Source organism: Panthera tigris, chromosome C2 (genome assembly GCF_018350195.1).
Source record: "Panthera tigris isolate Pti1 chromosome C2, P.tigris_Pti1_mat1.1, whole genome shotgun sequence".
Taxonomy (NCBI): domain Eukaryota; kingdom Metazoa; phylum Chordata; class Mammalia; order Carnivora; family Felidae; genus Panthera; species Panthera tigris.
The window spans coordinates 151920031-151944186 of NC_056668.1; the positions used below are offsets into that span (position 1 = coordinate 151920031).

A 24156-nucleotide genomic window follows, 5' to 3' on the forward strand; every position below is an offset into this window, starting at 1 on the left:
GGTCACCCTTCACCTGCCAGCCATCCAGCAGGGCATTCGGACCGAGTAAGTGACAAACCTCTGCGACAGGGGCAGCACGCTTCCCCCTCAGGTCTGGCCCCACGCTCTCGCGCAGACTTTTCTCCTCACCTTCCCGACGCCTTCGTCCTGGGGGGCACCTCCCACCACGTCGGTGGTGGACGGGCGAGAGAAGGAGCCGGCAGTCACTGCGTAGCCTGCAAAGGGCGGACATTAACCAAGGAGAGGATGAGAGAGGGCAGGGGAGAAAAAGAGCCACCAGAGAAAAAAGGGTCTCAAGCATCCCTTAAATCTGGACAGTTACGACCCAGCTATTTTTGGAACATAAGCCACCAGGGAACAAACAGCTGTCAGTCTTCTGACATTGAAATGGCTCATCTCACAAAAAGTCATGTTCCCCAAGACATCAGGGGCAGGAAAGAATGTTTTCTGAGGGTCCTCTTCAAAGCAGGTACTGTGCTAAATACTTTATACCTGCTTTTCTCTTTCTTTTAAAAATGTTTGTATGTATTTTTGAGAGAGAGAGAGCAAGCACAAGCCAGGAAGGGGCAGAGAGAGAGGGAGAAAGAAATCCCAAGTAGGCTCCACACTGTCAGTGCAGAGCCCAACGTGGGGCTCGAGCTCATGAACTGTGAGATCATGATCTTAGCTGAAACCAAGAGTCGGATGCTTAACCAACAGAGCCACCCAGCCACCCCTGTTTTTTTCTTTTTGAGATAGAAGTTTCATACAGTGAAGCACATACACTTGAAGTAGAGAACTCATTGAAAGTGGCCCCATGTACACAGCCATGTGACCACCACCCGGAGTGAACAGAAGCATAGAACTCTAACCAGAAGGTTCCCTCCTACCCTCTCAAGTCAAAGCCCTCCCTCAGGCAGACACCATTTGGATTCCTATCACTATATATTAGGTTTACGTGTTCTAGAAGCTCACTTAGCATCACACCTGTGACATTCATCCATACTGAGTGTAAGAGTCGTTTCTTTTTATTGTCGAGCAATGGTCCACCGTATGAATAGGTCATAACACCTTTATTCTCCCGCTGCTGGGCACCTGGGCTGTTTCCAGCTGTTCCCGCTTTACTCCAAATAAAGCTGCTGTGAACATTCCTATGCATGTCTTTGGACGCCAGCATCTTTTAATGACACAGTTCTATGAGGAAGGTATGATCATTTCTTCCCTTTTACAGAGGTAGGAACTGAGACTAAATGGGTTCAGTAACATGCCCAAGATAACATGGCAAGATTCAAATCCAATCTGTGCATCTCGAAAGCCCTTGCCGGTAACCACTATGCCACCCTCCCTTCTAAGAGAAGGCAGAAAGAAGCTGACAGTGGGTCGGTGGGTGGATGGATGAGGGAAGAGTTTGGACGCAAAAGGAGCCTAGAAACAAAGGCAAAATTTGTCTGAGCTTAGTCTAAATGTCTCCTGCTTCACAAGCAGGCTGAAAATTCTCTAGCTAGCATATATTCCCAAACCTTGTCCTCACATTTATACCCTAATGCTGTGATCACAGGCTGTTTGGATTTTGTGATGATACCCTATTGTGATCAATCCTTATTGACCATGTGGCCTGACCACATTACCTAAGAGTATTATGCGTGATCGCAAAGCCTCGGGTGACCCTTGAAAGCCTTTCAGCAACAAGGGTCTCTGGTACACAGGGAGAAGCCATGGGCCCTCAAGTTCAAAGGACCTATCCCAGACCCTAAAGCCAAACCCAAACCAAGCTCTCTGCCACCTTCTCTCCACTCTCCAATTTACCAAACATACGCTGGAACTCCCTGCTGTGTACCAAGCACTCTATCAAGTCCTGGAAACGTCAGACCAACTCCCTACCTCCAAGATGCTCCCAGCCGAGTGAAGGGTCCATACCAGTGGTCAGTGCTGTCTCCACAGCCCAGGAGGCAGCTCTGCATTGGGACTCTGGGCTCTGAAACCACAGGTTTAAGCCCCTCACTCCGCTCTTTACAAGCCACGTGATCTTAGCAAGTTGCGTACTTTTCTGTACCTCGGTTTCTTTGCCTACAAAATGTGGGTAATAATAGTTGCCTCGTATGGTTGTCTCAGGAATTCAAAGAAATAGTATCCAGGAATACCTGGATGGCTCAGTCAGTTAAGCATCCGGCTCCTGATTTCATCTCAGGTCATGATCTCTTGGTTCATGAGACTGAGCTCCGTGTCGGGCTCTGTGCTGACAGCACAGAGTCTGCTTGGGATTCTCTCTCTCTCTATGCCCCTCCCCTGCTTGCACTCTCTCTAAATAAATATTTTTTTTTAAAAAAAAGAGAAAATAGTATCCAGAATGATAGCATTCAGGACGTGAACTAAGGAAAAGAGCCACATAAAATCTTCGCGCCCACAAAGACAGCCTATCTCTTGGTTGTATCTATCTTCTTTCTAGAAGGTTAAAAGAGCTGAGAACAGAAGAGAAATCTTCTGAGCCTGTGGTTCACCTTCAGCATTACCCTGCCATCCATCATGCTAATTATTGCTTCTTATCATCTCTATTTGCAACTGCTGTTGAGACCGGGAAGCGGAGGCTGTACCCAAAGAAATGCCGTGGAAAACCAGGATTCTATTGCACTCATGTTGTATCTGAACTTGAGGAATGGCTCAAACAAGAAAATAAAATGTCTGCCTCCAGCTCTGCAACCTGATCACAGTTTTAATCCAGAGCCCTCCTTTGTTCTCTCCCTGCTGGGTGTGAGGCTCCACGTGAGGTGCCCGGAGGGAAAGTGGACCGAATTGGAACAATACCCGTAAAAGCCAATAAACCCTTCTTTCCCCCCATAAAAGCAATAGTGTGTGAGCTTGGCGAGAATCGCTCCCGTTTCCCCTTCTCACCTGTCCACGTCCCTGAGCTACTCACCCAGGTACGTGTACCGCCTGTTCATGATCGCTTCGTCGTTCAGCTTGAAATAGGTGTTGTCCGTAAGGTTCAGCACCTTGACCGTCCCGGCCCAATAAAATGACCCTGGGGCACCCATCACCACCAGCTCCTGCCGAAGAGAGACCCAGAGGTGAACGCGGAAGGAAGCGGAAGAAGGAGTGCAGGTGAGAGCAGGGAGAACCACAGCCACATCAAAGAACTCCATGAAAGACGCCTCACACCCCGGACTTTCTTCCGCTGAGCAATAAAAATGACTTCAGCGGGTCCCCTGGCATGACGGGATCCACCAAACACCCAGGGTCGGCAGGGATACAGACGGGGAGAACGCAGCGAGGTGACCACAGAGTGACCCACGTACCAGGTCCCTAGCCCACCCACAGGTGAGCTCACGCACATCCCCTCACCTTTACGCCTGGATCAAATGAGGAAATGGCATCAGTGCACATCCTTGTAAATCACAGAATTCCAGGAAACAGAGCTCATGAAAAGACAGCACCCCCTCAGCATCTTGGCCCCCGACCCCACCTCCCCCACGCAGAGAAAGGAGAAAACAAGTGACCAGAAGCATCTCTGTGCACACCGGGGAGATCCCCACATCCTCGCTCAGGACGCTCTTCCCAGGAAGGGCTCTGAAGCTCGCATTTGTGGCTGCTGTGACCCACTGCGAACTCACGACAGAAGTACGAGGCCAGAGAGGTTAAGGGAAGGACAGGGACTCGAGACAGCAGGAGACAGCACTGCTATTAAAAACAGACCCAGGGGGGAGTGCCTGGGTGGCTCAGTCGGTTAAGCGCCGACTTCAGCTCAGGTCACGATCTCGCGGTCCGTGAGTTCGAGCCCCGCGTCGGGCTCTGGGCTGATGGCCCGGAGCCTGGAGCCTGCTTCCGATTCTGTGTCTCCCTCTCTCTCTGCCCCTCCCCCATTCATGCTCTGTTTCTCTCTGTCTCAAAAATAAATAAAAAAACGTTAAAAAAAAAATTAAAAAAAAAAAACAAAAACAGACCCAGGGGGCACCTCGGCGGTTAAGCGTCTGACTCTTGGTTTCAGCTCAGGTCGCGATCTCATGGTTTGTGAGTTCAAGCCCTGCATCGGGCTCTGTGCTGACAGTGTGCAGCCTGCTTGGGATTCTCTCTCTCTCTCTTTGTCCCTCCCCTGCTCATGCTCTATCTCTCATTCTCTCTCAAAATAAACTTAAAAAAAAAAAAAAAAACAGACCCAGAAACACAGAGACACAGCGTTTGGAGTGGGGGCAAATGGCCCTGCGCCCTCAACGGGGCCGAGAGCAGGTCTGTGCTACAAAACCACCCAATGAGCAACGCTGATGAGCATTCCAAGTGCTCCCAAGTGATGTACCTACCTAAGGGGGTCAGCGTGGACAACAGCATGGTTTTACCCACAAGAACAGGCATCATCACTGTGCTAAAGAAAGTTGGACATGACCTAAATGTCAAACAGCGGGGATTCTAAATCATGGCACATCCAATTCAACAGAATCCTGCAGCAATAAAAATACTGTAGATCTGATAGCACTGAGACAGAATCACAAAGTGCTAAGTTAATAAGGACAGGCCACACGATATACAGTCAATGATCATGTTTTACAAAGGAAAAAAGATGCATACGGGAGCAAGACAGACAAAACAAAGATGAGCAGCATACGTCCCAAACGTTTATGGTTTTTTCCACTGGGTGATAAAGATTACAGGAATCCCTCCCTTCTTCTGGCATTTTTTTTTTAAGTTTATTTATTTATTTTGAGAGAGAGAGAGAGAGAGAGAGAGAGAGAGAGAGAGAGCACGCAAGTAGGGAAGGGGCAGAGAGAGAGAGAGGATCTGAAGCCGGCCCCACCCCTGTCCGTACAGAGCCCAACGTGGGGCTAAAACTCAATGAACTATGAGATCATCACCTGAGTTAAAGCCAGACGCTTAACCAAGTGAGCCCCCCAGGCGCCCCATCTCTCTCTTTACGTCTCTCTCTCATGCCTAAAATTTATTTTGTTTTTCAAAATTCAAGAACAATGACTGCACACTGACAAGGAAGTCCCCTCCCAAAACGCCCACTGTGTTCCAAATGGAGCACACAGTGTGGCCGCTGTAGGCAGGGTGGTGCCAACTACAGCGTTGTGTCCACTGGATGACCATGGCTGAGGCCTGCCTTCCTTCCTTCCTTCCTTCCCCCCTCCCTCCCTTCCTTCCTCTCTCCCTTCCTTCCTCCCTTCCTCCCTTCCTCCCTTCCCCAACGGGGAACGCCGTCTCTTGATTACATTTTCCAAAGTAGCTACACTGCACTAAGAATCAATAAAAGTTATTTTCCTAACAAAATCATGAGTTTTTCCTCCAACAATATGAAGCACCTGCGATTACATATGGAAGCTTCTACTAGAGACACAGACCAACAAAGTCCCTTTGTATGGCCTTCCCTGGGGAAGGTGACACGGAAACGTACAAAATACTTTAGACAAAAAAATTCCATCTGAAAGGGTTCGAAGACAACTTTAACGGAAACCCCTCAGCTGCACAAAAACACCAAAGGACAGGGCCACACAGACACTGGAGACCAGACACTCCAATGTCATCAAGGCCTCTTGCTCCCAAAACACAGCCACCCCTCCTTTGGCCCTTAGGGTCCCCCACATGCTGTCCTATTTCAGAAACGTCCTTCCAGGTTGACCCCTCCTCTGCAGAGGCGCCTCAACACTGTGGGCGCCTGGGTGGCTTAGTCGGCTGAGTGTCTGCCTTTGGCTCAGGTCATGATCTCTCAGTCTGAGGGGTCGAGCCCCACGTCCGCTTTGTGCTGACAGCTCAGAGCCTGGAGCCTGCTTCCGATTCTGTGCCTCCCTCTCTCTCTGCCCCTCCCCTGCTCATGCTCTCTCTCTCAAAAAGAAACATTAAAAAATTAAAAAAAAAAAAAAAGCATATCACTTTCCACACTCAGAACGCATCACTGAAAACACACAGGTGGTGGTGCTTTGATTAAGTCCCACCCCCTGTACTCATCTGTTCTGTGCAGGGACTGTGCTAGTTCTAGAAGGAGTGTTAGACAAACGATCGGTTCGTCAGAGGAGAGAGCCTTTTTCCTCGGGCTTGAACTCGGAAAGGAAATTGGAATCGGTGTCCCAACACACAGGCCACGGAAGAACATAAGGACCAATATCCCTGGTGCCAATCGCACACACCATGTAACAGCTTTCTCTACCTGCAGCCCCTCCTAAGCCAAAGCCTTGAGCATCACCAGAGACCCCCGGGAGGCTCTATTAGGACACCAGCTGGTAGACACATTGCTTTCTGATGATTTAAAATCAATCCAGCATCGGGGCCCCTGGGCGGCTCAGTTAAACATCCGACTCTTGATTTTGGAATCAGGGGCCCAGGTCACGATCTCACAGTTCGTAGGATCGAGCTCCACGTCGGGCTCTGCGCTGACAGCACACAGCCTGCTTGGGATTCTCTCTTCCCCTCTCTCTCTCAAAATAAATATTTAAAAATATATATTTAAAAAATAAAATAAAATAAATCCAGCTTAAAGACTCAGAACTATATGTCTAATATATCCCTGCACCCACCCTTCTCACAAACGTTACAAAGAGTCTAAGAAGGCAATCCCTCTCCTCAAAATCCTTTATTTTTTGTTAATGTTTTATTTATTGTTGAGAGAGAGAGAGAGAGAGAGAGAAGGCACGAGCAGGGGAGGGGAAGAGAGAGAGGGATACACAAAGCAGGCTCCAGGCTCTGAGCTGTCAGCACAGAGCCCGACACGGGGCTCGAACCCATGAGCCATGAGATCATAACCTGAGCCAAAGTCAGACGCTTAACCGACTGAACCACCCAGGCACCCCATCTCCTCAAAAACCTTTAAAACCAACAACTCTTATCTATCTTGCCTCTCCTCTTTGTGTTCATGCCTCCTTCTCCCTTGGTTCAAACTAGATAACCTGAAGCTGAGCCTGAGACCCACGGGGAGAGGCAGGATACTGTCCTCCTGAAACTCCCCGAATTCGGTTCTCCCGGTCACCAGGGATGGCCTGCGCCCTTGTGGCACTGTTCACGAGCGCCAGGAAAATGGCCTCAACGCTTAGCCCCCCACCACCCAGAAACAGCCCATGCAAATGGCGCACAGAAATGCAAGTTTCTCTGCAAGGCAAAGGCCACCCCGCCTGACTCACATGTAGAATCCCTTCCGTAAACAGTGCGGGCCTTTTCCCTAGGTACACGTTAGCAGAACCTCCAGAGGTACAGAGGCGTGGGGTGTGCCTCAGGAGCCACGGGCTTTTCTCTGTGAGCTGTAAGTTGGCCTGAGCGGAGATGGGGGCAGGGCAGATGGGCACTCAGGCTCTGCAACAGAAGTCTGTGTCCCAGACTTCACCCAGATGTCTCCAGGCTCCCCCCGCGGTAGTGCTCCTACGCGGGTGGGCCGGTCTAAGTCTCCTCTAGCTACTCACAAGGATCTGTCTCTGTCCTCCAGAGCTACAACAATAAAGGTCCCAGGAAGCTCTCCCTTATCCTCAGTAACAGGCTAAAACTCACATGGTATCCATAACGCAGACAGCTTTGGTAACCCCTGGGTCACAGACCTTCAGGCCAAGCAGGCGCCTTGGGCCAGCGTCCTTGGGGGCAACGTGGCCACATCCGGAAGGCCACAGAAGCAGTTGCCAGCCCTGTGCAGGAACAGCCGAGCCCACAGCAAAAGCAAGCCCAAGTGACGAGGTCAGCGGGAGGGCAGGCGAGGGGAGAAGTCCTGCCTGACCCTTTCAACCACATTTCCTGCACGGCCTCCGACAGCTGAAGTTCCAGAAACGAGAGAGGCCGTGAGTTCAAAGACCTCCTGTTTAGGGAGGCAAAGCCCAGGGCAGCCAGGAGACGGTGGCCGGGTCAGAGGGCTGAGCCTCCCACTCCCTGGTCCCACAACCCCACATCGCATGCCCTCCAGCCCCACTGCTGTTTGCCCAGCTGGCACATGCTGAGACTCCGTGGCTCCCAGGGCCTCGAGTTCCAATAGGTGCTCCCGTTCCTCTGGTCACCAGCAGCTGGCACAGGCACCTGGGTTCCCATCCGGCCCTGCCCTTCCCGCTCCTCCTACCAAGACCTCCTTCTGCCTGGCCCCGATGCCCTGCCTTCCCTGACCTTCTGGCTGGTGAGACCATAAGGACACCCCCTCCCTGGGAACTCCTCCTCTCCCTTAGTTCTCCACCAACGGCTCTGATGAGCCCTCATTTCTCATTTCTGTAATGAGTCTACTTTTTCTCCCCCGCTGGCTAAAGGTGGCCTCCTTCCCCCCACCCCATCCCCAGTTCCAGGCTGAGCGTACCCAGCCCCCTTGCAGAGGTACTAGCAATGGCCAGATCCGAGTTTCCAACTCGGGTGGGATTGTGGTCTCTGCATCCAAAAACACCTCTGAGTGTCCCACCCATCACCTCACACCTATCCGTTTACCTCCTCCGGTGATTCATCTCTAGACAGCCTTCTTCCCACCGGGGCACCACTGTTCTCCAGAACCCTGGCTCAACACATACTTCGTCTATACCACAGTCCCCTGGCCATCCAGCCCGCTGATACAGCCTTGATATTCTCCAATTGCTCGGCTCGCTTCTTATTCCCGCCCTGTTGTTTTGTGGCTGGACCCCATCACAGACCACCCCCCCACCCCCGGCCTCCCTCCAGGCCCTCCCACTTTTAAAGTGCTGGCCACACCAGCCCACCCAGCCTTTCTCTCTCAGCACTGCCATCCATGGTGTCCGTGACCTGCTTGTGGGCTGACAGTGGTTCCCTGTTGCCTACTGAGCTGAGTCATACTTTACTAGACCTTCCTGGAGGAGCGACAGCCCCAGAAGTCACCCCATCTAAATGTGCAACAGAGATGGAAGAAGTGTATGAGCCTGGCATATGGCAGGATAGGATTTCAAGTCAGTGGGGTGAGAAAACCTGGTCAGCAGACCAATATGACAACGAGAACTACACGTTTAGGAAAACAACGGAGTTTGTTTCCAGCATATAATGTCTGCGAAAACAAATCCGAGAGATAAATCTTTTTTTTCCTTAAATTTTTTTAGTGTTTATTTATTTTTGAGAGAGACAGAGACAGAATGCAAGCAGGTTAGGGGCCGAGAGAGAGGGAGACACAGAACCCAAAGCAGGCTCCAGGCTCCGAGCTGTCAGCACAGAGCCCGACGCGGGGCTCGAACTCACAAACCGTGAGATCATGACCCGAGCCGAAGTCGGACGCTCCACCGACTGAACCACCCAGGTGCCCCCCGACAGGGCTCGATTTTGAAAGATTCCTCGGGCTGCTGTGCAGAAAACACAGGGTGGGAGTTGAGAACAGATGCAGGCTGAGGTGATGGAAATATTGTCAAGCAAGAGAGGCCATGGTTACACAACACTGTGAATGCAGTAAATACCGCTGGATTGTTTGCTTCAATATGGTCAATATAGGGTCGCCCGGGCGGCTCAATCAGTTAAACACTGACTCTTGATTTTGGCTCAGGTCATGATTTCACCGTTTATTTAGTGGGACTGAGCCCACGTTGGGCTGTGCACGGACAGCACAGAGCCTGCTTGGGATTCTCTCTCTCCCCCTCTCTCTGCCCCTCCTCCCACTCAGGCTCTCTCTCTCTCTCAAAATAAACTTTTAAAAAATGGTCAAAATGGTCAATTTCATGTTATGTATATTTTACTACAAAAAAAAAAAAAAAAAAAAAAAAAGCAGATGCAGGGAGACTAGCTCAAACCAGAGCATCTCAGGGGCGCCTGGGGGGCTCAGTCGGTTGAGCGTCCAACTTCGGCTCAGGTCATGATCTCACAGTTCGTGAGTTCGAGCCCCGCATCAGGCTCTGTGCTGACAGCTCAGAGCCTGGAGCCTGCTTCGGATTCTGTGTCTCCCTCTCTCTCTGCCCCTCCCCTGCTCACACTCTGTCTGTCTCTCTCTCTCTCAAAAATAAACAAACATCAGGGGTGCCTGGGTGGCTCAGTCAGTTGAGCATCCAACTTTGGCTCAGATCATGCATAATCTCATGGTTTGTGAGTTCGAGCCCCGCATCAGGCTCTGTGCTGACAGCTCAGAGCCTGGAGCCTGCTTTGGTTTCTTTGTCTCCTTCTCTCTCTGTTCCTCCCCTGCTCACGCTCTGTCTCTCTCAAAAATAAATAAAGATTTAAAAAAATTTTTTTAATAAATAAGCATCAAACCAGCGCATCTCCAGGTGACGACCGTGGCTTTTCCAGAGGGTGATGATGGTGGGGAATTGAAACGGTCATATTTGGGATATGTTTTGGAGGTTCAAATAACAGGAGTGCAGATGAATTCTAAAGGAAAAGTACTCTTTCGTTTGGGCCTGGACAACCACCTGGATGACTGGGCCACTTACAGGACCTGACACGGAACTTCGCACACGGCACATAATCAAAATGATGCCTGAGAAACGAGGGGCGGATGCGAAGGGGACACTCAAAGTAGGTAAGACTCACTTACGAACAGTCCCTCAAGATGTACCGGCAGCCAAAGATCATGGCGCCACTACACAGGCACATGAGTATTCAAGTGCACGGTCCTTTGCAATTTGGGAAAGGGGCTGGCTGAGTTACATACAAAATCCTACGATCTCTCCACCTAGGACACAGGAATGATAGGAGGTGACGCTTAATACATCCTCCTCACTGCCAGCAACGAGACACACGCTTGACTGAGCATCATCCCACCTGCACTCCCGTGAATCAAGTCCTTCCGTGGGTCTCCGAGTCAAGAGGACTCCTTAGAGAAACCGTCCAAATAGCTGTGTCCTCCATATGAGCCCGCCCACCCTCCCCCGGTGCTTTCTGGCCAGCAGGTGCCCCCGCCGGTTTCCATAAGCTTCCCTGGATGCGACCGGAGGCATCGTCTCAGGAAGCTCCCAAGACCACCGTCAGCCAGGAAGTAAACACCACCAGCAGGAGGGCAGAGATGCCCAGCGGCCGACACCCACCTCGGTGAAGAAGCCTGCTATCCCAGCCTGGCAGGAGCCGTGTTCCTCTCCGTACTTCTTCTTATACTCTAGAGGGGAGGAAGGAAAGAAGCAAACCACAGCCTCGTCAGTCTGTACCGGTCGTGTGTGGAGCGGCTGAGCGTGCTGGCCACTTCCCCGTGCACCGCTGTGGGCCGGGCCCAGGGACGCCTTCCAGGCTGGGGTGTGGAAGGAAAGTCTCGGGAATCCACCAGACCTCAAAACTCCAGGCTCTGGTGCCATCGGGCCGTGAGGCTCCCAAGCGCCCCAGCGGAGGTCCCGCACACATGTAGGGGCGAGAGGAGTGGCAGCCGTGGTAATTAAGTGGGAGGCGGGTGACGATTATTTCATTTACTCCAGACAGGATGGAGAGCCCCGGGAGGAAAGGGAGCTGAACACATGACCCAGAAATGGAATGATGTGGCCATCCCTGTGTGGAGCCCACTGGAAGACAACCCCTCCTTAGAGCTGGAGGCAATATGATTCCTGCCATCCAGCCAGAAACCAGCCATCGGAGCCTGGGGCTGCAGGAAGAGGGGACCCCACCAGACCTGCCCCGCACTCGGTTACACGATCACTGATGGGGTATGGTGACACTATACATTGACCCCTATATCTTCCATAAAAGGGGAAGCTCTCTCCAGGTGAAAATAAACACAGGCAGTTAAGTTCTTTTTCCTCCACCGTTCCCTCGCCGTTCCCAACACTCTGACCCGACAAAGGGGGCGTTCTGTTGCTGATGTTCTATTCTTCAGTTGGAAGGAAGATGTTTTCGCACGTTCTAGGCACTGTTAGCTGCGTCCACGCACGCCATTGCCTTGGTCTCTTATCCCTGGGAGCCCATACTGTCATCGGTTAAATAGGCAAAACTCCTGAGGCTCAGAGAGGTTAGGTGAATTGTTCAAGGTCACACAGCTAGTAAATGGCAAAGCCAAGATTCACATTTGTTCACCTCTGTGGCCTATCAAAGCCTCTGTGGAGTGAGTGATTACTCAAAACCCATACAGTGACCAGCCGGCTGAAATAATTACATGGGTAAAGACACGGAGAGAGAGAGAGACATTCTGCTCAGGTGACTCTGATTAATTACACATGAAACCAACACTGTCGGATACAGGTTCATGGCTGCCTGCCCCTGGGCACCTGCAGGCCTGGGCTACCCAACAGAATAACCCAGTGATCCTCATGTCACCCGGGGGCTCTTGGCACATCTCTGCTACCATTAAAGGCAATATACTTAATTTTGAAACAAAATAAATAATCCAGAGGAACAATGAAGCTATGATTGCAACAAAAAGCCACTTCCTGCAGCTCGAGTGTGCACTAGAGGAGAAGGGGGAAAAGGACCCTGGGGAAATATACAGAGTAATTCAGTTTCTAACAACACTCACCGCAGAGCCTGGTAACATTTTCCAGTAAGTGGCCATTAACCGACTGCTAAATTACAACGGAATGTCAATTGAGTTACTCCTCTTCCTTGAGAGGGCTAAATCAGTTCCTCCAGCCTTTTTCTGTTATTACAAGGAGAACTCACAGGCCTGTCAGCAAGCAACCCAGGGACAATGGACCCCGCCTGTTCTCTGCAAAAATCTGGCACCAGGGCTGGAAGTGGGGCTTATGCAAAGTCATAAAGACATCATGCATCAAACTGTCTGATGGCAAGAAATAATAAAAATTAATACTAAATCCTACATCAAATAGCATAATGGCAAGAAGGATCAAAATGTCCCAACCCGAACAAACAGTTATATTACATCTGGAAGGTCCGGCAAAAAGCGTATCCTCCCCCACTGCCTCCGGGGGTTAAACAGCCAAATGTAACTCTCATGCAAATGAACCGAAGAAAATTCAGACCCCACCAGCTGAACGAAGGGACAGAGCAGGACACATCGGTTCAGCCTCATCAATGTATGACATGAGTAAGGACTGCGCAGGAATCTTTGACATTTCAAAGAAAATAATCTCAAGGTCTCCTTTGTAACAGGGACTCCAAAAATAGCAGATATGAAAATGTGTCTTTCTCCATCTCATCCCCAAACTGTGCTGGTCAGCTCTACGCCAGGAGCAGGACACAGGGCTCCTGAGGGAGCCACAGCCACTCTGGGAGCTAGCAGTGCTCCCACCCCCGGCCCCAAGAAAAAGTCCTGAGCCAGCATCGAGGTACCGTTAGAGGCCAGCCCCGGGCTCCCCAAGCTGGGACGACCTCATCAGAGGTCTGAGGGCCAGGGACACACAGAAAACAGGCACGATCCCACCGGCTTTGACTTTCTGAGACCCAAGGGTCTATACCTGCCTTCTTGGGATGCTCTAGAACAAGGGATCAAACCACGTGGGGCTCCTGACTAGTACCCAGAGCGCTGAGCTCCCAGAAACTTCTGTAACTCCGAGTCACCCCTTCAACTTGGAACAGGATCCAGTCCTAACGCCTCCACCCCCACCCCATCCCACCACACATACTCTGCGGGGAGGAGAGGCTGTCACGGCAGTTCAAGTCTAGGAAGGCTCAGCTGGTGTGACCGGATCAGACACGTGCCTATTCTGAGCTGCCCACGGCCTTCCGGAACTCCTGCTCAGAACAGCTTCTCTGCCCAGGTGAGCCTGGAGGTGTCTGTAAATCACACCCCCTCCCCGTCACAGCATGTGTTTGTTTATCACGGCTGATTCGACACCAAGATGAATTGGTTCATCTCACTGTCCCCAACACCAGCCTTGTGCCAGTTCGGAGGAAGTGCCAGCGCCGCTATGCTAAGGGAGCACGCAGGCAAGTGGCTCTGTGCACAGCCCCAAGGCCCAGGCGGAGACAGAAGAGGAGCACGCACATTCCTCCAGCCGCGAAGCACCGGAACTCTCCAACCTACATGCTTTGGACCTTTGTCCCCACTGCTCTGCCAGCCCTCACCTCTGCCTTCCAATAGGTCAGGCTCCCTGACCACCAGCCCCAGCCTCGTTTCACAAGGAGTCGTGTTCTGGGTACCAGGAATCCTGAGCCCCCCGCCCGGGGCCACCACTAACCCCAAAGGCCTAAGGGTGGTGGTGGTGGTGGCTGGGATTGGAGCAGGGCAGGGACCCACAGGATCGATGTTTCTGGGCTTTGTAAACCTAGATTGGCTAATTCCACCTCGGGCAATTCCGTTCCCTTTGGGGCCTCAGGAGGAAAGGGACAGAATGCTCAGATCCAGTTCCTGAGACGGGAAGAAAGCCTGTATACCCCAGAGCTTTGAAAAGGGAGGTAGGCATGGAGACAAGAGGCTGCCCCATCCCAGCGTCCCCAAGAAACCCCCCGCCCAGGTCACAATCCCTTCCTCCACTGAGAAGTCCAGGCAGTGCAGGCTGGAAGGATGGGGTGGGACCTCCAGACGCCTGTGTCCGCAGAAGAACTTCTCCTGCACAAACAGGCTGTGGGCCCCACATTGGCGACTCCTGGCCATGTCCACACAATCTCCACCTGCCCCAAGGATGTGGCCGGGCAGAGAGCTACAACAAGCCCGTACCCTCCCCTGCTGCCGTGGAACAAAACATTTATCCACCCTGAAACAGCAAAGGGGAATCAGGCTTGGCATGAAAGCAGCCCACGGATGCAACAACAAACCTAACACCGTTTAATCCAGCGGGACTGAATCCGAGAAGCCAAAGATGTGGCTGAACAAGGGGACCTGGAAATCACACGGCGGAGGTGGGAACAGGTTGCCGTGGGTGGGTTTGAATTTCTTGGCCTGGGGCACATGCTGATCCATTAAGCTGTGTGGCTTCTCCGTTCTAAAAATGGTAGTATTTTCCTTGGGTGAGCTGCTGCCTTTACTAAGCCCTGTCTAAACAGAAGGCAATTCAGAGAGGAAAAAAATAGTGGTTTCCAAGTGTCCACAACGCACGACTCAATACATGGACCTTACACTAATGAATTTTAATTCAATCAAGAATTTGATTGGGTGGGGCCACCTCCTGCACCTCTTCCCCAATTGCTGGTGGGATAAAACCAACCCATGGAAAGATCAAGATTTACATGCAGCGTAACATATTATTCCCTCTGATCTCTCTTCCTATTTCAGAAAGGTTCGGCTCTCAAAGATCGTCTTTGCAATGCGTCAATTTTAAAATTATTTTTCCCGTAGCTCCTGAACTTAGCCATGAAACAGAGACAAAAAACAGCCTTCTAGTCTTAAGTCGTTTCTGAATTTTTGCTCAATTTCTGAGTGAATACCGAGTAACTAATCATTAAACTACAATTTAGAGGACAATGAATTCGGGAAGACAAATCTCTGCTAGTAAGAAGGGCAGCTCAACATGTAAAACTGAAAAGACAAAACTATCCTCAGTTGCAAGGGACCACAGTCTAAGTGGAAAAAAAAAAAAAAAGTAAATAACCTAAATAGCTAGGTTAGAGAAGAAAGGAAACCATTTTATCAAAATAATTAACAATTAGGGGCGCCTGGGTGGCTCAGTCGGTCAAGCATCCGACTTCAGCTCAGGTCATGATCTTGCGGTTTGTGAGTTCGAGCCCCGCATCGGACTCTGCACTGACAGCTCAGAGCCTGGAGCCTGCTTCACATTCTGTGTCTCCCTCTCTCTCTGCCCCTCCCCCACTCGTATCTGTCTCTCTCTCTCTCTCTCTCAAAAATAAATAAACATTAAAAAATTTGTGTTTAAATATTTAATAATTAAGCAATGGTGGGCATTATAAGGCAAACTACCGAAAGCCAGAAACTTACAATGGAGAGAAGCTTTAAGAGGGGAAGAGATCTTTAGAGCATGTCTATAATTCGAATCCTATCCGTTTATTTTACAGATGGAGTCACTATTGCTCCGAGAGAGCAAGGAGTGTATTGCAAGGCACACAGCAAATTAGGCTGAGTCAGGATGAAAGGGCAGGGCTCCTGAATGCCCACACCATCATGCTTCACAGAGCACATCTGCAGTGATAAAATTCTTATCCTTTAAAAAAAAAAAAAGTTTTCCATCGATGGATGAATGGATACACAAACTGTGGCATTCATTCAGTGGAATATGAAGTCTTAGGGAAGGAAACTCTAATGCGTGCTACAATACGGATGCCCCTGAGGACATCGTGTTAAGTGAAATAAGCCAGTCGCAAAAGGACAAATACTGTATGATTGCACTTCCATGAGGCGTCTGAAGTGGTGAAACTCATGGAGGCAGAAAGGAGAATGGCAGTTGTCAGGGCCTGCAGGGGCGGCGGTGGGGGGCGAGGGGGTGCGGTGGAGCGAATGGAGCGTTGTCTCGTGGGGACAGAGTTTCGGTCTGGGACGCTGACGAAGTTCTCAAGATGGACAGTGGTGTTTGCACGACAACGAATGTATGCGATACCCCAACGGCACACTTAGAAACGGTTACGATGGTAAATGTCACGTTTTGTATTCTTTGCAAAAATTCTGAAAGGGTTTTAATGTTTTGTAGTCTTGAGATAGTTCCTTCCACACCCAGAATCCACTACCAATCTTGCCAACTTCAGAAGCAGAAGCAAGCAACTGTACAGGCGCAAAATCATAGACCTGCATTCAACGTACTGTGTGTCACAGACGACATGTTTGTGTCACCCTAGAATTCATATCTTGAAACCCTAATCCCCGATGCAACGGTATCAGGTGATGGGGCCTCGGCAGGTGACCAGCATTAGGTGAGGCCATGAGGGTACAGCCCCCATAAATGGGCGTGGTGCCCTCTTGTGAGTCCCGAAAGACCTAAGGGAGTTTGTCTCTCTCTGCTATGCCAAATCGGCCAGGGCCTTGATCTTGGGCTTCCCAGCCTCCAGAACAGTGAGATACAGGTGCCTGTTGTTTGCAGCTGCTGAGTCCGTGGTACTTTCCTTACGGCAGCCCGAAATGACCAACGCAACGCACGCTGCGTTAGCTTCCGTCCCTCCAAAAAAAAGTGACCGCGAACATGGGACAGTCACATCTCAGTGAGAGTCCCAGCTCCGAACAGAATAGAATTCACACGATGACCGAAGCTAACAGACTCAGGGAATGACTACCCCTGCTGCATGGACAAACCACTGTTCAGACGTGATACCAAATGCTTACAGTAAGGAAAGATCTAGGACGCAGAGCAGATGGGCCTCCCAGTACATGTTATCAGGCTCAGGGGCCCCATCTGCCCCCTGCACCTGCTGGAACTTGTCTATAGTTTGCGTCTACAGTTACAACTGCAACGTAGCTTGAGAAGTCTCTAGCGTGGTGTCCTAAAAATTCAGGATAAAATTATGACAGAACAGGAGATTTTGCTGAGCGATGGGCCACAGCACCCCGGTAGTCACAAAGAAAACCAACACCCCAACAGAACAGGTGGTGCAAAGAAACCTTCTCTAAACTTAAAAGCCAACAATCATTTCTCTGCTTAATGAGACTGTGACCTTCACCATCCTCCCCAAGCCTGTTTTCTCATCTGTATACTGGGGATAAGAATACTCACCCCCAAAATGATGTCACTACTCAGGAGGATCATAAGTGTTAATTACCTAACACAATACCTGGCAGCCGGTAGGTAACTCTGAAACTGTTAGTTTCTGTGAGAGGAATAAAACCCAGGATACCCATCATACAGATTTGCAATTTTAGGAGAGGAGATTCCTAACATTCGGACTTCCAGAAGGAAATGTTAGACGATGCGGTCTGAGCAGTCAAGGATTCCACACGATGCATGGAAACATGTTTGGAATACAGAATATATTTGTGCCCATGGTAACATTCTTGGCACAAAACGGAAATCTTGATGGGGTTCCCTGAGCCCCAAGAGCCACTGCCACAGAGCTGGTCTCTTCGTCTGGCCCTGGCGTTTCCCTCTGGCCACCCTCCCTCTCCCTCTCTCCTCCTCAGGGTCCCTCTCCGCCTTGACTGGCTATAACACAGAACTACATCTGTTTTTAAATTTGCTGTATTTACTTAAATGAGATAATGTTTATGAAAGCTCTTTAGAAACCATAAAATCCTATGTAAATGTAGAGTTCTTTATTTAATAAAAAATGTATGGGGCTTGTTCTTGAATTTTTAAATGGATCAACTTAGCCTTTTAGGGATCTCTCCAAAACAAAGCAAAAACACAACCAAACAAGACAAAACCTCAAATCCTTTTCATTTGCAAATGGACCTTGATTGATTTTTATCCCCTGTAGAGCCACAGCATTCAACATTAGGGGGGGGGGGATGATAAAAACTTCACATCTGAATGGGTGATCTATTTCCTCCTCTAGAAATAAGCACCGTCCTGAGAGATACAAATCAGCTGGGAATAAAAGGCCAGTCACACCCAGATAAGAAAGAAGGAAAGTGGCACAGAAATCTTGGGAATCAATGGGACAATTTTAAAGCACAGTAAAATTTGATAAATTCAGACCCTAACAATTCCCAACATGAGAAGGTTTAAACATGGCATGAATTAAATTTGAGAGCATCTACAAAAAGAAAGAAAAGAAAAGGGCGGGGGGAGGGAGGGGAGAGGAGATCTCACCAAGCAAATAAATCATGCCAACAGGATGTTTAAAGATATTTAAGAACTTATCATCTTTTCATAGAGCCTTCAAATCATTTTTGTAATATCCAACTTTCTACAGCCTTCATTATCTACTCATTAAAGCAGGATCGGCTAGAAACCTTCTCAGAAGGTTTAAGGATACTGTAACAGCACTTAATTAGAAAAATCATACTTACTGAGGGTTCACCCTGAGCTACGAACTATGTTAGGCACCTGATATATCTCAAATACCTCTTTAGGAGGGATTAATCTCCCCATTTTTACAGATGAGGGCCCCGAGGCTCAAAGTCACCCAAAGTAGGAGCTGTGGGTGCAACCACAGGGACAAGTGATCCTGAAACCGGGTCTAATATCCAATGTTGCTCTGCCTGCTCCTGTTCATCAGTGTTTTACCTGGACCACTTTTTGTTAATTTAGCAGAGCTGCTCCCTGGTTTTTCCATATTCGTGAGGCTTTTTCTGTCGCGGTAAAAAGAGGACTTGTTTAGACCCCACTGCTGCCGAGCTCTGGCTTCTTGCCTCGGTGGGCTCAAGGGCAAATGATGAAAGACTTCTCTGTGCCTCATAGTCTCCATGCACTGACTTAACTTCTGGGAGCCCCCAAGTAGGACTTGGTTGACAGTCCCAGGCTTCACAGAGCTTTCTCTTCAGTTGACAACTAGCTTCCCCCCTCACCGTCCCACCGAACCTCTCGTTTTCCCACACATTCTGATAAAACCAAACAACATATGGTAGCAATGATGCTGTTCTTGTATCAAACATAAACTAAACGGCTGACTTAACGGCATGCTCCACTGGTTTACTTTGTGTCCTAAGTTCATCTTTGTTTCCCATTCCCTTTCCATTTCCTGGTTCCAAACAGGATATTCTGATAGCATTTCCCACCCACCCAGAAACAGGAAGCACCTGAAAAGTCATGAGAAAAATGTCTTTGTGCCAAAGACCGATTTTTTAAGAATTCAAAAGTTTTGGGGCGCCTGGGTGGCGCAGTCGGTTAAGCGTCCGACTTCAGCCAGGTCACGATCTCGCGGTCCGTGAGTTCGAGCCCCGCGTCGGGCTCTGTGCTGACAGCTCAGAGCCTGGAGCCTGTTTCCGATTCTGTGTCTCCCTCTCTCTCTGCCCCTCCCCCGTTCATGCTCTGTCTCTCTCTTTCCCAAAAATAAATAAAAAACGTTGAAAAAAAAAATTTAAAAAAAAAAAAAAGAACTTACAAGTTTTAACTCACTTCGTCCTCTTCACAGACCCCTGAGGTAGCTTAGGCACAGCTCAGCTCAGCACATTAACAATGTGGCAGAGCTAGGACTCGAACCCTGGCAGTCTGGGTCCAGAGTCTGTGCTCTTAGCCACCAGGCTACTTGGCCTCTCCATTGCATGACACATGAATAACGGAAGGGAACGAAAAACTTGGCCCGGAGCAAGCCACACCGCATCTCTAGACCTCAATAAAGATAGGCTGGCCGAGATGATATCCAAAAGGTCCTGTCAAACTGTGAAATATTTTAGTTGTACCATACTTAGCTGTAACGTGATCCCCCACTTGGAACAGAGAGCCTGAGTCACCGAGTTTTTCCACATTAAGAGAAAATTTGGTTGCTTTAAGACCAAAAGTAGTCCACAGAACTGGGAGGTGGACATCCCCAAAGTCAACAGAGCCCAGGCCAGGGTTCTCTGTGGCCGGCATCCCCCATCCTGCCAAGCCAGTCTTCTAGAGAAATCTGAGCACTTACCACTCTTGCCTCCACAGGACCAAGCACCACAGAAACATTCTCTTCAGTGTCCCATTGTTCTAGGGGCTGCTCTTATACCCCAACACTCCTGGGGGAGTGTTGAGTTAGGACACGGAAGTGTGTGTGTGCCCATGAGAAAGGAGGATTAGGCAGGGGGACAGGGTGAAGGGGGACCGCCATTTTGCTTATTTTTTGGCTGGCTCCATTTGGCCACCATTAAGCCAAGGAACAGTGAAAGAGTAATCCTGGAAGCCTGAGCTGATCCCACATCCACTGTCGTGTGAGGAATCTGGGATCACGAGATGAGCCCCGTGTCAGCTTAAACTGTGTAATAACCACAAAACCTGTGACAGATAACAGGCATTCGTTTCTCGCTCCCACTCCTACAGATCAGCTGGGGTTTGGCCATCTAGTTGGGCTCTGGCTGTAGGTTCAGTTCAAGTCTGTTCCACACGTAGCTCGTCTGGGACCAGTGAGCCACAGGGGCCACGTCCTATGGTGAGGATCCCAAGCACCCAGGGGGGTGGGGTGGGGTGGGGGACACACACAACACCTCCGAAGGCCCAGAGCTCACACACACTTGTGAATGAGGGCCACTTGTGGAACAGTCACCTGGCCTCGCTGTGGCCCTCCTTGGCTCACGTGGGTTTCCATCTTCCTGCCAAGCATCACACCAGAGCCACCAGCAACGGGGAAGGCAGGCAGGGCCTGCTCTTGAGAGCACCGACACCCAAAACGTTCACGTCTGGGTAGTTCAGTCGCCCTCTCTTGTTCTGTGAGGGTTGTTGACTGGCTCTTATTAAAGTCTCATTTAAGTTGGAAATTTCAAAACACACACAGAAATCACCACTAACCAAGAGGGCACAAAATGACTTGCTGAGGTCAGACAGATGAGAAATCCAAATCCCAGCTCTAACATTTATACTGTAGGAGGGACCTCCGGCAACTTATTTCAATGGAGTCGCAGCTTCCTCATCTGTCACGGGAGAAGGTCAACCTCCAAGCCCACCTTTGGGGGCCCCACCCGCTTCCCCTCGGCCCTCACCATTTCCGTGACGCAGCCCGGCCTCCAGCACCTACATCTCTCCGCCAGGGACCTTGCCCTGCCCCCACACACGGCAGGACAGAATGGTGGAAAGACTCCAGCCCCACACTCTTCAGGTGGGTAATTCCAAGGTGTGCTCCATGCCGGCCCCCGAGCTCCCGAGACTGGCCCACGACGGTAGCCTGTTAGGCAGCATCCCTTATGGGCTGCGATTCCTTCCCTTTCTCGTGTCCCACGCCCCCACTGGCGTCTTCTAGAACAACCTCCAGAAAACTACCCCTCTTCAAACCCAAGCAAAGAATAGCTACGTTCTAAGGGATTGTAACGATTAAGTGAGAGAATGTGTGAGGTCCCCAAACCAACACCGGCCTAGTGCCGATCCCACATCTGAGGACAACAGACGTGCCGGAAGCGTGAGCCACGGTGGCTAGTGGTGCACGTAACATTGGGCTCCCGCGACCGCGTCAGAGGTCTGTCCTTTTGCGTTCTGATTCTTATAGGGGTACACAGAGGAATCGCTGGGGACCGCAACGCGTCCATATTTCACAACACGTCTCCTGGGAAAACCAACATGCTGATCGTATTGCGTAACTACTTTGGATTCCATCACCACTGCCTCCTATCGATTTCCTCACCTCTCCCTGGGCCAACGAGCTACCCAAAAAGTTGTTCCAGGGGCTTTGCCTTTTCTTCCTGGGGGGACAAAGTGAGGAATAGGCTGGGGCAGTCAGGACACTGCCTTGACCCCTTATTTGTGTCTTCATACTATCTATCCCTCCCTCTTGATGGACTACATCACACCTATTTTTCAGATGAAGTTTTTCTTCTGACCGGGACAATGCAGAGACAAAGGGGGCCAGAGTTCAATTTCCCCACATGGCCCGGCGACAGCTGACCAAATGCTGACGCAGGAAAAGAACAAGGCTCACCCTCACGGAAGGATGGGGTTCGCGTCTCCTGCGGGGACCCTGCCAGTTCTTCTGCGGGGACATTGCACGGAACACCTGCTCGGGACACTTGAGTCCCCTTCAGGGCCCTGGAGGGTCCTCCATGAGACAGAAAAATGAATGTGCCCAGGCAGCATTTCTCAGAATCATTTTTGGTGGCCACAGATTTGAAACCTGGGAAACCCCAGGGAGACCCAGAGGAAACGTGAACAGAGGCTGGTGGAGACTTGGGTCCAAACAAATAAATTAGGGGGAATATAACCAGCACAGCACTTAAAAAGGAAACGAGTTCTATCTCACTCGGAACTAAGCAAAGAAAACCTGATATACAAGCTATAAAACTGATGAAAAGGAGAGTGTTTCCTGAACCCTTCAAGCTCAAGTTCAACTGAGCTAAATAACGATCAGCTCAAAAAGAATTTTTTTAAGAAATAATAACAATGGTGATGATGATGATCAGCTCATGGTCCAGTGCCCAGGTGTTTGGAGGTTTTAAGCAGGGAGCCTGAGAAATACATTTCCTTCCAAGACCCCAGGTGCCCCTTGGCAAGGTCTGAAAACTGCCATGAGGTGCGCAGACCGCATGGGAAGGAAGGTCAGCCGTGGGATGTCACGGAATGACTGAATCCTGAGTCTCCTCTTCCCCCTGCCTCAGGACGTTTGTCCGTGGAGCTGTCTCCGGAGCATTAGGATCCTTTGGGAGCTGGGACTGTGGAGACTCTCTGGGCCAACCTCTGAATTTTCAGGCGAGGACACTGAGGTCCAGAGAGAGAAAGTATGTTTCCCAAGGCTGCACAGCATGTGGCAGTGCCTCTGCCTGATGGCTTGGCTGAGGCTCAGTGAATCTCGGTCTGAGACTTCACATAGGTCTGTAAGCACCGTGGACTCTGGGGCAGAGATGGGCCGGGCTGGGCAGGGCCTGGAACCATGGCCCCCTTGTCACCCCATTCCCTGGGTGGGGCTGTGGGTGCCAAGAGGCCAATCAGGGACCCAGTGCTGCCTCTGGTCAGAATTTGGGAAGCTGAGGGGAACAGAGATGATGGGTGTGGCTTTGGGTGCCTTGGGGGTGGAGATCTGGCATGGGGATGGGGGTGAGCATCAGCAGCTCTCACCTTCATAGCAGGGGATCAGCGTCCTGCCTTTGGCCTGGAGGTTGGACGGGATGATGTAACAGAAGCCATGGGGCAGGATGTGGTCTGTTTCATAGTAGATGTTCTTCCAGCGGTGGGCACAGGCCTAAAGGACAGAGAGGGGGGTCAGAGCAGGAAAGTCAGCCCCAGCAGGTCCCAAAGCAGAACCCAGGCAACACCTGGTGGTTGTGTGGGAGGAGAGGGGCAGAGGGGCCAGAAAACCACCCTCCCTCCTGTCCCGCCAGAGCTTGGCACCAGCTGTCTGGGGCATCGGCAACCTACATGAGCGAACCCCAGGAGGCTACTAGGAAGAGACAGGAAACAAATACGTAAACCAACGAGGACTGTACCTAGTGCTGAGCACCGGGAAGGAAAGACCGGAGTTATGGGACAGAGACTCTGGAGGTGGGAAGGATGGAGGTCAGGGAGACAGGAGAGCAAACCAGCCACGCTGAGGGTGCAGGACAGTGTTCCAGGAGAGGGGTCACTGGGTGCGGAGGAAGCCCCCGCGAAAGGCTTGAAGGTTCGAGGGAAAGGAAGGCGGCCGGGTCTGGACTGCGGTGGGAGGGAAGAGGTCAGAGAGGGGACGGGGCCAGCCCACGGGGGTCTTGCAGACCGTGGGGACTATTACCTTCGTGGACGTGCAAGGGAAGCCGACAGTCTCACACAGGTGAGTGGCATGACCTGGTTTACAGTTGAGAGAGAGAACGTAGCCACGGTGTGGAGCCCGCAGGCGGGCAAGAGTGGAAGTGAACGTCCAACGGACGCTGGGCTGGGGGGAGCAGCAGGAACGCGGGAGGGGCGCGTCCTTCCCCACCCACCACAGAAGTCCCCCACTCGGACACACCTGCCCGCTCCAGTTACATGTGTGCGCGTGACCTCGCACACCCCAGCACCCACAAGTTTGGTTAGGGGCCGACCCGCTTCCTGTGAGGGCGGG

At 50.8% G+C, this 24156-nt stretch overlaps 1 protein-coding gene across 14 annotated transcripts in view; it reads right to left on the reverse strand.

The window, feature by feature from the left end:
• ITGA9 (integrin subunit alpha 9) overlaps positions 1–24156 on the reverse strand; it is a 400223-nt gene that overhangs the window by 307837 nt on the left and 68230 nt on the right. For 13 of the 14 annotated variants that reach the window (XM_042956919.1, XM_042956927.1, XM_042956925.1 and 10 more), the window contains 4 exons: positions 23199–23322; positions 10866–10933; positions 2894–3023; positions 130–215 (listed from right to left, as the gene is read on the reverse strand). In XM_042956919.1, the coding sequence (XP_042812853.1) occupies positions 130–215; positions 2894–3023; positions 10866–10933; positions 23199–23322 (408 nt within the window). Of the gene's footprint in view, positions 1–129; positions 216–2893; positions 3024–10865; positions 10934–17355; positions 17514–23198; positions 23323–24156 lie in introns of those variants that run through there. The other variant, XM_042956931.1, reaches the window with a different exon arrangement.